Here is a 15,251-nt window from a genome sequence, read left to right as displayed (position 1 = left end):
AAATAACGATGATTTAATATATTTGAATGATTACATATATTATCGTCGTTATTAGATAATACACTTTACATTATGTTTTATTAATTTGTGATACTTTGCTGTATAAATTTTTAATTTAATTTTTTTTACGTTTATAAATCTAGCACTTGAAACTTAAATGGCTTTGTGTTTTTCCTTCGTATGAATGAAAAGCATTAGAAAATGCGTGCAATAAGAAAACTTATTTTAGGAAATTGCACCAAAAATTTTTTTAAATACATTCTCTTTATCTGGAATTTAAAAAAAATATATCTAGAAGATCAGGGAATTTTTAGGGAATTTTTTTATAATATTAGATACCCTGCATTTCCCTTAAAAGGAAAAATGCTGTCGCGCTTTACGTAATCATATTACGCGCGATGTTCCGTACTGTCTCGGACTCGTATTTTTAAAAGGTATTAATCGGTGAAAGTGACGCCGCATATCTGACTTGGCGAAGCAGATAATCGAAACCGTTTTAAGTTTCGAAACTGTACGTAAATAGGGAAATGTGGGCGGCGAGTCGAAAGCGAGACACATTTGACCTCGTATGAGCAGAGTCGTTTTTAGATGTATTTATGTCACTTAATTATTACACGTACAACACATGGACATACATTTAAATATTTATTGACTTATCAATATCAGTTTTGCTGCGCGGAATATACAGGGTGTTCAAAAAAGATGGTATCAAATTTTAGGAGTATATAGTACTCATAAAAACGAATCATAAAGATGCAAAATAAAAAAAAAAACAAAAATTAAAAAAAAACAGATAGCGCGCCATTATGAGCTTTCATATCCCGCAAATTAAAAATTTTGAGCTCGTTACATTAGACAGAAATTTAACACTTTTTGTGGGGGGGGGCTGAGTCGAAAGCGACTCAGCCCCCCCCCCCCCCTCACTCGAAAATACAAATATTCAATCAATCTTTACGGCAGAATTAGGAGCTATTTATGAGCTTTCAAACTAATATAGTTTTAATTTTTGAGCTCATTCCCATAATCCATAAAACTACCCCACATTTCCCTAGCACAAAAGAGAACTATATTTAAAATCAAGGAAATTAATTATGTTCTGATTAAATATTGTTTATCGATTTATAAGCTCGAAATACATGCACAATTATTGTGTTGTAACTTCTTTTGCAAGAATACTAATATATTTCTGCTATATGATAAAATTATAAATTATAAACTCTTGCAGAAGAAGTTACAACACAATCAAAATACACACACATAGTATTTTACGAACTCATAAATCTATAAACAATATTTAGTCGAAAAATAGTTAATTTCCTTCATTTTAAGTTTAGTTGTCTCTTGTACTGGAGAGATATGGGGTGGTTTTATTGTAAAGAGATTGCAGCTCAATAATCGAAATTCGCTAATTTGAGTTTTTGGCGAACTCATAAATCGATAAACAATTTTTAATCGAAAAATAATTAATTTCCTTTATTTTAAGTATAGTTGTCTCTTATACTGGAGAAATATGGGGTGGTTTTATTGTAAAGAGATTGCAGCTCAATAATCGAAATTCGCTAATTTGAGTTTTTGGCGAACTCATAAATCGATAAACAATATTTAGTCGAAAAATAGTTAATTTCCTTCATTTTAAGTATAATTGTCTCTTGTACTGGAGAGATATGGGGTGGTTTTATTGTAAGGGGATTGCAGCTTAATAATCGAAATTCGCGTGTTTTGCGAGCTCATAAATTAATAAACAATATTTAGTCGGAAAATAGTTAATTTCCTTGATTTTAAGTGTAGTTCTCTCTTGTGCCAGGGAGATGTGGGGTGGTTTTATGAATTAAGGGGATCAGCTCAAAAATTAAAACTATATTAGTTTGAAAGCTCATAAATAGCTCCTAATTCTGCCGTAAAAATTAATTAAATATTTGTATTTTTAAGTGGGGGGGGGGGGGCTAAGTTGATATCGACTCAGCCCCCCCCCCATAAAAAGTATTAAATTTCTGCCCATTGCAACGAGCTCAAAATTTTTAATTTGCGGGATACGAAAGCTTATAAATAGCTCATTATTGCGCGTTATTTGTCTTTTTATTTTTGCAAGATGGGGGGGGGGGCAGCTCGATAGAGGTCAAAAAGTAGTCCAAAAACTATTTATTGCCGAGTTATAAAGCTTCCTGTTATTAAATAAATTCAATTTACAGCAAATGTTTGATGTGCCCTCCGTTCATTTCAATACACCATTCGGCACGCTTTCTCATTGAAGATCGAACACGTTCAAAGATTCCAGATTTATTTCGTATTTGTTGACAACAGTTTTCAATTTTCTGTATCAATTTATCCAATGTGTCAACTGATATGGCATACACCATACTCTTTAAATGTCCTTATCGATAAAAGTCCAACGGATTTAAATCCGGTGAGTGAGGTGGCCACGGAACTGGATCGCCACGTCCTATCCACTTTTCTTGAAAACGATACAATGCATACTCGAAATGAGTTCTATCTATAAGAAAATGCTTTATAACTCGGGAAGAAATGGTTTTTGGAATACTACTTATTAAGACTTTTTGGTTTGTTTTTACGAGTACTACAGACTCCTAAAATTTGGTACCACCTTTTTGGAATACCCTGTATATATTTCCAATTTTATTAAATATTTTCAAATATTTCAATTTTTTAGATACTGTTAAAAGTCGTAGGCACATTATGCTTTCACAAAATTCCTAAGGAATGTCAGCTTTGTCGCCTGTAAAAGACGGAGACGTCTCAGGAGCATGAGATAGGTTGCGTTACACACGTCTCTGCCTTTATACAACACTTACAACCATGTCCTTCGTTAGAGAAGGTGTAATCCAATACTTCGTGAGAAAATGAATCCGCGTTAAGCCCGAATCACACTAGCGGCTGATGGCCGCGACTGCGATTGCGTCTGCGATTGCGATTAGCGACTGCCGTTTGGACTTTCGTCCATTTTTCGAGTCGCAGTCGCAGTCGCAGCCAATCACAGGATGCCGTATGGCCATGTGATGCTTTGCCAAAAATGCACACATTTTTTTTCTCTTCTTTATACGTGTATTTCTTAATCGTTGTAGGTTTGCATCCATATTAACTATTTTTCTGTTCACTATCACCAGATTCCTCTAATATTTCACTAATTATTACACTATATTCTTCAGAGAAAATACTGAGTGTGAGCCGTGGTATAGTCACAATCACCAATTGCAAGTGCGATTGAAACAAAGCAAATCGCAATCGCAGACGCAATCGTAGTCGCGGCCGCGAGCCGCTAGTGTGATTCGGGCTTTATGCGACAACGGTGCATTGTTTCGCGCTCATTGTCAGATGCTTTCCACGAAAGGAAACGCTCTCGGGCGCTTTTCACTATGAAACTCCTCATTCTTAGCTATCATAGCTTTTATTGTACCGTTTTTGGGAAAGTTTCTGGAGAGCTTGAAAAGTTTCGAGCGATTCATTGGAACGTTTATCCGTTTATGCAAATTCTCATGATTCTGCCAAAAAATACCTGTTGGTGTATCTCGTCGGGAGAATCATTCTGTTAAACTGCTTTGCTCGTTCTTTCAAAGAAATAAAGTATATATATTGTGTTTTATGTGCGAGAGGTATTTATTCTTGCTATATACAGGGTGTCCTAGACCACCCGTATACCCCTTTTCTTTCAAAAACTAATCATTTTAGAGAAAAACGTTTTGAAGAAAAATTGTATGGTTTTGAGGGGAACATGAGATGGTGTCATTGGTTTGACCTTGGATGGCATCGTTAAAGTCAAGTCAAGGACACCTTTAATTTCTTAAATGGAACCCCCTATTGTTTATTGCATATTCTTATAGCTTATGTCGACAGCTTTCCAAAACACTATAATAAAGTATTTTTTCATAAAGTACTTTTTGAGTTATTTTATATTTTAATCCTATATATATAGAGCGTTTATGCTGCTGAAGCTGTGAATGTTCCTAATTACTGCAGTTATTGTTTTGTCGAGGTCACCATTCTCAAGGCAAAGAGAATTATTCACTGTAACATCACGCATCTGTCGCCACTTTAATTAAAAATATTTAATAATATAAAAGTTCTCATTATCAAACTTAGCCAGAATTATTAGATTGTAAAAAATAATATCTGCGTTGTAACAAAAATGAATAAAATTGACACAAATTATTTTTACTTTTTCGGCGTGTTCAATTTTGTTATTCAAAAAGCCAAATATAAAATTAATAAATTTTATATGTAAAATCAGGAAAGAATGCAGTTATTATTTTATCATATTTCAGGGTGTCTACTCCGTGGAAAAACCTAGAAAATCTGAAATTCTCAGGGATTTTGTTTTTACCTATAAAAATCCGTGAATTTTCATAGAATTTTATTCGAACTCAGGGAATTTTTTTCAAAAATGCTCTCTTTGATTATTTTATTTTTATATTGCATGCATCGGTGATCTGATTGGCCAATGATTGTGTGAATTATATGTTTCAAATATATTATAAATATATATCTTTCTCTTTTTTTTATATGTTCATTGTCATAGTAAAAAATACTGAACATATAATACCGACAATGAGTACACATTTTTTTATTATAATTCTTACAATTAATGATAGAAAATAAAAATATTATGCAAATGAAAATGCTTATTTTACAAAAGGTCATTCAGTTCTTTTCAATACATTTTTAAATTTAAGTAGTTTATTTTTTCTTTGTACGAGTGAAATGCATTAGAAAACGCACAGATGAAAATTATTTTAAAAAGTTGCATGTAAAAATTCTCTAATTTTACCTGGAAGTTTGAAGAAATTATCTGAAAAATCAGGAAATTATCAAAGAATTTTTTTACAAGCTTTAGATAGATATCTTGTACTTCTAACATATTTTTTTTTTAAAGTATCTATAAATATTAAGGGGGGAAAAATGTATTTCTTTTTATTCCCACACGCGGATTACAAGTGACGTGACATTTGCAGGGTGAGGTTTAATTATCACGTTGCGCTTAGGGTCTCGCTATATCTTGATTCGCCACTGCGTGCGTGTTCGTATGTTGCGTTTATGGATATGAAACGCAAGGCAGCTGACTCAGTCGTGTGGTTGCGGAGTGCCGTCTCCGTTCGCGGCTCAAAAGCCGCTCACGATTCGCTCGATAGTGCGGTTTCGCGCTTGAAACAGACCGAGTGTTGTTCCCTGTGACTGTGCGTTCCCCACTGGATGGACACCACCAAATCGATTTCCGTAATTACACTTGACACGCCGCGATCTATATCGCTTGTGCCCCAAGGAATTTCGAGACGCGTGGCCGGTGTGATTGACGGGGGTGTAAAAAACTCTGCGGACAAGAGTCATCGTAGTGAAGTTTGAAAGCGGAAAATGATTTTTTGTCCAAGTATAAGCCGTGAAAGATAACTAAGAAAATGGATGAATGGGAATGGAGATACGATGAATTGAATTATAGTGGAAGTTGAGAGAGATTATTTTTCTTGAAAAGATTCTCTTATGGAAAATGAATTATACAGGGTGTTAGAAAAGTCTGGAAATGGTCAAATATCTCGAAAAGGAAACTTTTCTGAGAAAAATATTTCCAACCAAAGTTGTAGAGCTCTAAGTGGCGCTTTATATAATAATATTAGTATAACCTTAAATAGCACCGTCATATAAAAATCACTTTGAATTTTTTAAATGGAACCCCCTATTTTTCATTACATATTCTTGTAGCTTATCTCGAGAGCTTTTCAAAACACTATAATAAAGTATTTTTTTATTAACTACTTTTTAAGTTATTTTATTTTTTATATCAAAATATGTCAAATTAAAATATAAAATAACTCAAAAAGTACTTAATGAAAAAATACTTTATTATAGTGTTTTGAAAAGCTTTCGAGATAAGCTACAAGAATATGTAATGAAAAATAGGGGGTTCCATTTAAAAAATGCAGAGTGATTTTTATATGACCTTGACGGTGCTATTTAAGGTCATACTAATATTATTATATAATGCGCCACTTAGAGCTCTACAACTTTGGTTGGAAACATTTTTCTCAGAAAAGTTTCCTTTTCGAGATATTTGATCGTTTCCAGATTTTTCTAACATCCTGTATGTGAATACAATAATAAATTAACTTGCATTCAAAAAATAAAATGGTTTGTTTGACAATCTTACAACAAAATATCGTGTATATCGAATAAATCTATTTTAGTAGATCCATTTGTGTGCATTCGCCCACAAAGTGATTCATCGTCTTGGAATTGAGTATCGATCGCGATCCATTTTCTCGTTGTCTCTATTTCAGGGATCTATAGTCGCGATATAATGCAAGTCATAGAACGTCTCATGATTCCGCCATTATCTCTCTGTGACGTTGTAAAAGAATCTCACTTGATCACGCGAGAACAAAAGGACTAGCAGCTAGCTTTCCACGAAAGCGTCAGAATCCCATCGATTCCGATACAATCGAAGACAGATGTTGGCCTCGTGCCAAGAGCGAGAGAATCGCTTCGGTTATCGGGAAGAGAGGGAACAAGGATGCATCGCCGATGCAGCTGCTGTCCTGCAGTCGTCGATCGTTACTTCTCCTCCTGCATTCTAGATTATTAACGAGAAGAATATCGAGGTGCGCAGCCATCGCGACCGTAAAACGTAACGAAATCCGACAACGAGAGTATCATGCTGTAATAACTGCGCTCCGCAAAGTCGGTCGCCGAAATTAAACTCATTCGCTCTTCTCTGTCGGACGCGCGCCGCCTCTCTCCCGGAAGCGGATGCCGCGCATACCAAAGTTTCCACGAAAAGCGACGTCGCGCCGAGTACGAGACTGTATCACGAAGTTGTGACAATTGAAGATGTAAATGGAAGAAAAGAAAAAACAAATCCCCCCCCCCCTCCATAACAAACGGGGTTTTTAGTGGGAGAAAAAAAAAGCCTCGTTTGTTTCACACTTTTTTTGTTCTCCCTAGATATTTAATATTTTTATAATTCGATTACTGCAATTGATTTTTCATTATTTTTAATTTTTTAGATTTCAATTAATCATTATTATCTTAAATGTAACTTGCATTCCAATTGGCTATATAGTTTTATAATTACTATTTTTAATTAATAAAAATTTTTGTTACTAATCTAATTGAAAATTATCCGAATCATGTCGAGTTTGATGCAAAAGTTTGCCGCAAAAGTTAATCCATTGGAATTACTTTCGAGAAAGAATAAATTAAAAATAAGAATTTCAATTTTTTTTATTATGTTAACAAAAAAAAATATATATATAAAGAGAAATAATATTATATTTAAAAAATTAATAAAATAAAAAAAACAAAATTTATTTTTTTAACTGTTTCTTTTTTTCGATTTAAAAAAGAAAAAAAACCGGTTTTTTTATATTTCTAGTGACAATTAAGTGAACGAAATGATGAGAAACGTGGTGATACCGAAGTATCATAATTGGTGTATTGTTTATATGTGACGTTTCATCGACGCGGAATTGGATTTGAATATCGCGTGTTTTGCGCGCGATATAAATCTGAGAAAAAGATTTTTTAATTGAAATTCTCTTCTTTGATCCGAATCTTCTTTGGCGTTAATCTAAAACGCATATTTACGCCAATTTTCGAGGCGAAATATTTCACGAGAAGACGTGTCTTGACGTTGCCTGAGAAAAGGCGAGGATGGCGAGCCAGGTGATGCTGGCACCCACGCCATCATCCGCAACGTCCATATGGGAGATGGACGACGTCAGGGATATGGTCAGAAACGCGACTGTCACCACGATTTACGTAAGTCGTCATTCTCTCTCTCTCTCTCTCTCTCTTGCAATCGCATTGTATATTGCGTCGCGCGGAATATGGGACAGCGTTCTTTGGTTGGTCTCAATTTACATTACCAGGATGTCTACTCCTTGGAAAAATCTAGAAAACCTGGAATTGTCAGGGATTTCGCTTTTATCTTGATCAGGGAATTCTCAAGGAATTTTTTTCGAACATAGGGAATTTTTTCAAAAATGTTCTCCCTAATCATTTTGTTCTTATGTTGCCAGCATCGGCAATCTGATTGGCCAATGATAGTGAATTATACGTTTTAAATATATTATAAATATACATCTCTCTCTCTTTGATTATTACCCGTATTCATAGTCCTTCCTTATTTTAAGGACGGAGGAAGCCTCCATGAAGGATTCCTTGAATCTGCAAGGCCACCTTGTTTCATAGATGGACCTCGAGTCTCCCTTTCAGAAGGAAGGAATAGTTTAGGGATTTTTAGTGACCGACTGGAGGCAGCACCGTTTTATGCTGCCTGCAACTAATTTCATATAATACATATGAAAACTTTTTCGTATCTTCAAAAAATTCCACGGAATTTTCCCAATCGCGAATGTATCTTTTCGGAATCCGCCACAGAATCCGATTCTCTGAATTTTCGTCTTCAAATCCATCGTCAGAATCATTTAAAAATTCATTGTCCATTATCCCTTTTTCCTTTATACACTTTCAGCTTGAGAGCGCGACAACAAATAACCACAAAACCACAGATTAAAATGTAACGAAACTAATTTTTGGAGGTTATATTTGGTTATATTCTGCGTATCGTCTGCTAAAAAGGTCGCATCCACTCCTCAAGGAAGCTCGTGACCTTCCTTGAGATAAGGGAGCCAATAAGATTCCTTGTTCGGTCAAGGAAAGTTTATGAAACGTGGAACGAGGAACAAGGAATCCTTATTCCTCAAGGACGGATTATGAATACGGGTATATATGCTCGTTGTCATAACAAAAAATACTGAGTATACATTTTTTATTGTAATTCTTACAATTAACGATAGAAAATTGAAAATATTATACAATGAGAAATGCTTTTCTTATAAAAGTCATTCAGTTCTTTTCAGTATATTGTTAAATTTGATATTTAAAATTTAAGTGATTTATTTCTCCTTCGTATGAGCGAAAGAGCATTAGAAAACGCACACATACAAAAACTTATTTTAAAAAGTTCCATCTAGAAATTCTTTAATTTTATCTGGAATTTTGAAGAAATTACCAGAAAAAAATCGAGATATTCTCGAGGAATTTTTTTTACAAGCTTTCAATAAACATCCAGATTACGTAACATTCTTAATAAATCTCCGGCCGATAGATCGAATGTGCGTATGCATATTAATCTGCGGATATAAAAAACTCGTGTTATACATTTCCGAGTGTGGTTTAAACTGCGGTTTGAAATCTTCTTGAACACGCGTGCTTGTCTTATCGAGGGTCTTGGAGGAACGCACCGAAGAAATGTCACAAGCTCGTGCTTCGAATCGAACGGTGATAATTCTCCATTCGATATCGCGCACTTATTATACGCGCTCTCGACGTAACAGAGGACAATAGTGTCAAGGACAAGATTTCACTCTCGGATCGTCAAATGATCGTCACGGTCGATGAACAGAGCTACGGAAAGAAAAATTGCGCGTTGCTCGGAAGGGAATCCTTTCGGCGAAATTTCCAGTCTTAAGAACGAGACATCGTGACTTTCATCTCTCTTTCTTCCTTTTCTCTCTCTCTCTCTCTCGTATGTCAATTAAATTTTTATTGTAAGAAAACAATGCGGGGTGAAGCGTCGCGAATAGAACGGCGCTCCTTTATTAATTACGTGCCGATATCTTTTTGATCGAGTCACGGAAGAACGAGGACGTTATAATGCGGCTTCCGCGGATCGCAATTTTGCGATACGCTCTGGCGGTTTCCCGCCACGCTGGAAATGTTGTCGACTCGTTGCACAACTAATTAATAAGTCGATCGCGTATGCGGAGCCATTCGTTCGCGCCGTGATTTTATAGGGTACGCGTCCACTCGCGAATCGATCGCTAACAATGAGAGGGACAGAAAGAGAAAGATTTGCAGGGTATCTATTGCCTGGAAAAACATGGAAAATCTGGAATTCTCAGAGACGTTTTTGTACCTGAATTAATCGGGGAATTCTCATGGAATTTTATTAGGATTCAGAGAATTTTTTAAAAAAATTCTCTCTTTGATAAGTTTGCTTTTATATTGTAAGTAGACAATTTGCCAATAAGCCGAGTTGTGAATTATAAGTTTAAAATATATTTTAAATATATATCTATTTCTCTCTTTATACATATATATTCAATGTCTTAATAAAATATTGAATATGCAGTACATATTCTTTGTTTTAATTTTTAGTTATAAAAAATGAAAAAAATCATGCAAGTTGAAAAATTTTATCTTAACGAGAAAACTTATTCAGTTCTTTCCCCAATACATTTGTAAATCTAGCAGATAAAACTTGAGTGGCTTTGTGTATTTTCTTCGAATGAATGAAAAGCGTTAGAAAACGTAAACAATAAAAAAAAACTTATTTTAAGAAACTGTATCAAAAAATTTAAAAAATATTCTTTTAAAATATTCTGTTATCTGGAATTTCGAACAAAAATACCTGGAAGATCAGGGAATTTTTAGGGAATTTTTTTTTTATAAGATTTAAGTAGACACCCTAGATTTACTAGATTATGCTAAATATTTTGCAGTTAGGCATTGAGTAAGATGCTATTTATGCATAATAATTTGCGTTATAATATTATAATATCTGGGCGAATTTTAAGTAATTTGCATCATTTGCATATAACGTCGAGCAAATCTTCTTTTTTCTTTTTTTAAATTTAATTTGTATTTTGCTGTATCCCCTGGACTTTTAAAAATCTCTGAGACAATTCTTGGACATTATGTTTGTCCTTTCTTTCGGCTCGCACTTTCGATTAGCGTCGGGCGTAGATTGTCAAAGTCGCGTAGGTTGCTATGGAATGACAACCGACTGCCCACTCGATGTATAATTTGCTTTTGCAATCGCGATGTTTCGATAAATTGGTCTCTCTGAATGTGAAATTGTCTCGTAATAAATTCTTGTTCACGTAAATTATAACATATCTTTTATGTGTCAGTATTTTGAATTTTTCTATTGATCTGTTCTATTAATCTGGTCTTCTTTTCTATTAATCTTTTTCTATTAATTAAGACACTTCATTTCTCATTATATTTAAAAAGTTTTGAAATGATTTGATCTCATGAACTTTTAAATCTGTATTTATTGGAATTTATATACGTAACGTGTACGTGATAAAATGAGATGATATCATATGCGGGTTCTGTATAATCTATATAAGTGGGACAATTCTTTTAAGTCCATCTGTCGACTACACATTCGTTGCTCGAAATTAGATTGCGGTCGCTGAATTGGATATCATAGATACAGCTCATCAAGTTCGAAGTATGTTCAAATTCTTAGAAGGAAGCTAGTTTTGATGCATTTTCCATGTTTCAAACCACGTTAAGACGAACTATTTTATTAATTCTATTTTCAAGTTTCGATGTCTTACCGCAGTTTAAGATTTTTCTTTTCACATGTTGTTAGAAGAACTTGATGCAAAAAAATTATCATGAGAAAAATCATCCAAATTTATTCTCTGGCAAATTGCAATATACATATCCACATTTTTTCAATGCATCCTATATGATAATAATGAACAAATTAAAAATGATATTGATTATACGGAGTATCCTCAATTTAAATGGCAAAACTTCAGGAGCGTGTAGGAGACCGAAAAGCTAAGACAGAAAGTCCTTTGGAGGTTTGCTCGTTTTTCCTCCATTTTCGAGAAAATCAAAAAAAGAAACAAAACAAGTTTTCCTTTTTTTAGTTATTTATTTACATTTTATTTTTGTTATCATCTATTTAACGCAGATATTGTTCAAAATGTTGCCCTCTTGCATCAATGCAAGCATTACATCTAGCACTGATCTCATTAATTGCAGCTAGACATTGTTCTAATGATATTTGGTGCACTGCATCTATGATCCGGTCTCTTATACCCGTATTCATAGTCCTTCCTTATTTTAAGGACGGAGGAAGCCTCCATGAAGGATTCCTTGAATCTGCAAGGCCACCTTGTTTCATAGATGGACCTCGAGTCTCCCTTTCAGAAGGAAGGAATATTTTAGGGATTTTTAGTGACCGACTGGAGGCAGCACCGTTTTATGCTGCCTGCAACTAATTTCATATAATACATATGAAAGCTTTTTCGTATCTTCAAAAAATTCCACGGGATTTTCCCAATCGCGAATGTATCTTTTCGGAATCCGCCACAGAATCCGATTCTCTGGATTTTCGTCTTCAAATCCATCGTCAGAATCATTTAAAAATTCATTGTCTATTAGTCCTTTTTCCTTTATACACTTTCAGTTTGAGAGCGCGACAACAAATAACCACAAAACCACAAATGTAACGAAACTAACTTTTGGAGGTTATATTTGGTTATATTCTGCGTATCGTCTGCTAAAAAGGTCGCATCCATTCCTCAAGGAAGCTCGTGACCTTCCTTGAAATAAGGGAGCCAATAAGATTCCTTGTTCGGTCAAGGAAAGTTTATGAAACGTGGAACGAGGAACAAGGAATCCTTATTCCTCTAGGACGGACTATGAATACGGGTATTAATTACTCTCTTGAATTGATTGGCACCGTAAAGGATAACATCAAGTGTTTACATATGTAAGAAACCTTGAAGCAGAAAGTTTATTCGATGCCAATCAACTCAAGAGAGCAACTGACAATGAGAGATTGAATTTTTGCGATCTTCTCTAAAATGGGGCAAAAACGAGCAAACCTCTAAAGAACTTCTTGTCTTAGTTTTTCGATCCCCTACACGCTCTTGAAGTTTTGCCATTTAAATTGGGGACATCCTGTATAGTTATACATCATATAATAATAAAAGAATGAAAAAAAAAAAATTAGAAAATAAAAATCCTTACAGAAATTTATCGCATCAAATGTGGGATTAAAGATATAAAAAAGAAACTGGATTGTACAAGAAGTGTCTTTTTTTTCTTCTCTTATTCTCTTCATCGGCTTTATGATATTCGTGGGCGGGCTGAAACGTGAAAAGCAGACGATTCCGTATTTGGTGCGATTCTGAAACGATAAACAACAACGTGTGCGCACAATCCGTAGCGTTTCGACTGACGGATCAAAGAAAGAGTATGTGTTTGAAAATTGCGGCGAAAGAGAAAAAGGAATAAAAAGTGAAACACTAATAAAATAAAAAGTGAAACACTAATAAATGATAACACCATAGAGAAACCTTTTTTCTCACAATACTAATTATTGGTACTTTGACAGGTTGAGGTTATGTGTAATGTTTATTCCCACCATTATCACTTCGAGATATCCGCAGTAAGTTACTAAAGTTCCCTATGCAGATGCTCAGAACGAGAATCTTATTGGTGAATCATTTTGCTTCTTAGATACAGTCGGCAGCCAATGAGAGGACGCGAAGACGAGACCATATTGTTTTTTCACTTTTTATTAACAACATAAATAACGATAATTGTACGCTTTAAACCTTCCTTGGTTAAGAAGAAGCTTCTGAGCAAAAGGTGATATCAAACTATGTGGTAGTTATCGAGAACTAAGAGGACAACCGATCCGAGCTCGGTGAAACGCATACTCCCTCCGTTTTTTGCCAATCTGCGATTGGCACCAGTCGGCAGTAAGAAATACAAAATGGTAAAAAAAAAATGAATCAAGCGCGGTTTTTCGACGGCCTTTTTCCGACAGCACCTTTCAAGTTCTTTCAAGTTCTCTCGAGTCACACGTTCTCGTGTTCCCCTTCGAATCACGGATTTGTTTTGCACGACGACGAAAGGCAGTAGATGCTTCACTCGAAAAGTAATTAGTAATTCAGCAGCGCGTTAAATCATTTCCCGAGTGCACGTTGAGACCGTTAAGGTACTGCAACCTGAGCACATGAAAACCGTTAAGATACTGTAGATATCAGTACAGTGTTGGCGCAGTGATAAATTATCAGTATTATTAATTAAGTTGAAAAAAATCGACAGCCCTTTAATTTTTGTTGTTTGATTACTTTATATAACGCATAGATCTATTACAGTTGCTTATGATACATTGTATTACACAGTTGAAAAATTTGTGTTAAATTTAACAGATAGTACATGTCCCAAACGGGCCATACAAATTTTTGTATTAATTTGTGGTGACATTAATATTAAGTTAATATTTTAACACAAAATAGATACAAATTTCAAAATAATTTGAAATAAATTTTGTGTAAAATCAATATATTTTTAATGATAAAATTAACTTAGAAAAATGTTATTGACGATCTGTAATCACTGTCACTCCTATTATAGAATAAAATCAAGCTTTTTTTTTCTGTAAATTTTAACAGATAAATCCTGCCACTAATAATACAGAGCATATCTATTGTGTAAAATTAAAAATAGGTGCACATTGTGTTATTTTTACACTTTTTTTTAGTTATTTTAATATTGTCTTTTCCCTTCGTGTGAATGTAAAGTGTTGGAAAAGGTGTGTCTAATAAAAAAACTTATTTTAGGAATTGCATCAAAAAAATCTTTAAACATTCTTGTTATCTGGAATTTTGAACAAAAATACCTAGAAAATCAGTGAATTTTCACGGAGTTTCTAGGGAATTCTTTTACAAGATTTGAGTAGACATCCTGGTCGAATCTAGATCGTTATAAAAGTACCCACCCTTTTTCTCTATAAAAAAAATGTAAAGCGTGCTACAATTTACGCGCATTAATTTAGATATATTAAATTATACGCTGAACTTTGTTATCCGGAATTCTGTCGCGCTTTACGTAACTTTTGAGATGAGCTTGTACAGCGACTCGCCTGTTTTCCCTGCGGTTTTATCGGTCGACTGGAACGGGCTGGATGTTAAATTCTTGCCTTCGGCTTTTAGCCGCATCACGTTGTGCATATTGCGTAGGTGTGTGTGGGTGTGCAACACCGGTTTCTGATCGACTCCGCGCATTTTTTTTTTTTTTTTTTTTTCCTTATCTTTGCGCGAACGATAAATTTTCTGAGGGGGCGTCTAGATTAATTCCGGGGCGCTCTATTCTTTCCAATAATATTATTGCAACGTTCAACTTTAAGCATACAATATCGCGTCTGAATTTAAATACAGAGAAATCATTTCGAATTAGTTCCGATGATTTGAGGAAGGATGTGCTTTATCAAGCTGTCTCGATACATGACAACAACGAAGTGTTGCTCGTAGTTACCGGAAGAAACCTCAACTGTCTGCGAGGTAATCTTATCTAGAGCTCTTGTCTTATCTGGAAAGAGCATAATCGGCTCGAGACTACCGCCTATATCTACCCCACTGTTTGCATGAGTTTATCGCTGTCGACCGCAGCGAATATCCAATGCGAACCGCGTGTCATACCGTATT

At 34.7% G+C, this 15,251-nt stretch overlaps 1 protein-coding gene and 1 long non-coding RNA gene across 9 annotated transcripts in view; both read left to right on the top strand.

The window, feature by feature from the left end:
• Positions 1 to 15,251, top strand: part of Patronin (calmodulin-regulated spectrin-associated protein patronin) — an 82,026-nt gene that overhangs the window by 11,475 nt on the left and 55,300 nt on the right. The window contains exon 1 of one of the 8 annotated variants that reach the window (XM_070296320.1): positions 7,538 to 7,761. The exons of the other annotated variants lie outside the window; for them this stretch is intronic. Coding sequence (XP_070152421.1) covers positions 7,654 to 7,761 — 108 coding nt within the window. The 5' untranslated portion in view covers positions 7,538 to 7,653. Of the gene's footprint in view, positions 1 to 7,537; positions 7,762 to 15,251 lie in introns of those variants that run through there. 8 annotated transcript variants of the gene reach the window in all.
• On the top strand, positions 5,093 to 7,462 carry LOC138933560 (uncharacterized). Its single transcript, XR_011446994.1, has 3 exons — positions 5,093 to 5,377; positions 6,282 to 6,833; positions 7,376 to 7,462. It is a non-coding gene; the product is annotated as an uncharacterized lncRNA (long non-coding RNA).

The sequence above is a fragment of the Polyergus mexicanus genome, unplaced genomic scaffold, assembly GCF_030449975.1.
Source record: "Polyergus mexicanus isolate NDT 795.1 unplaced genomic scaffold, iyPolMexi1.0 SCAF_1, whole genome shotgun sequence".
Classification (NCBI taxonomy): domain Eukaryota; kingdom Metazoa; phylum Arthropoda; class Insecta; order Hymenoptera; family Formicidae; genus Polyergus; species Polyergus mexicanus.
Note: the sequence above shows the minus strand (reverse complement) of the source record. Positions and strands in the feature narration are given on the sequence as shown.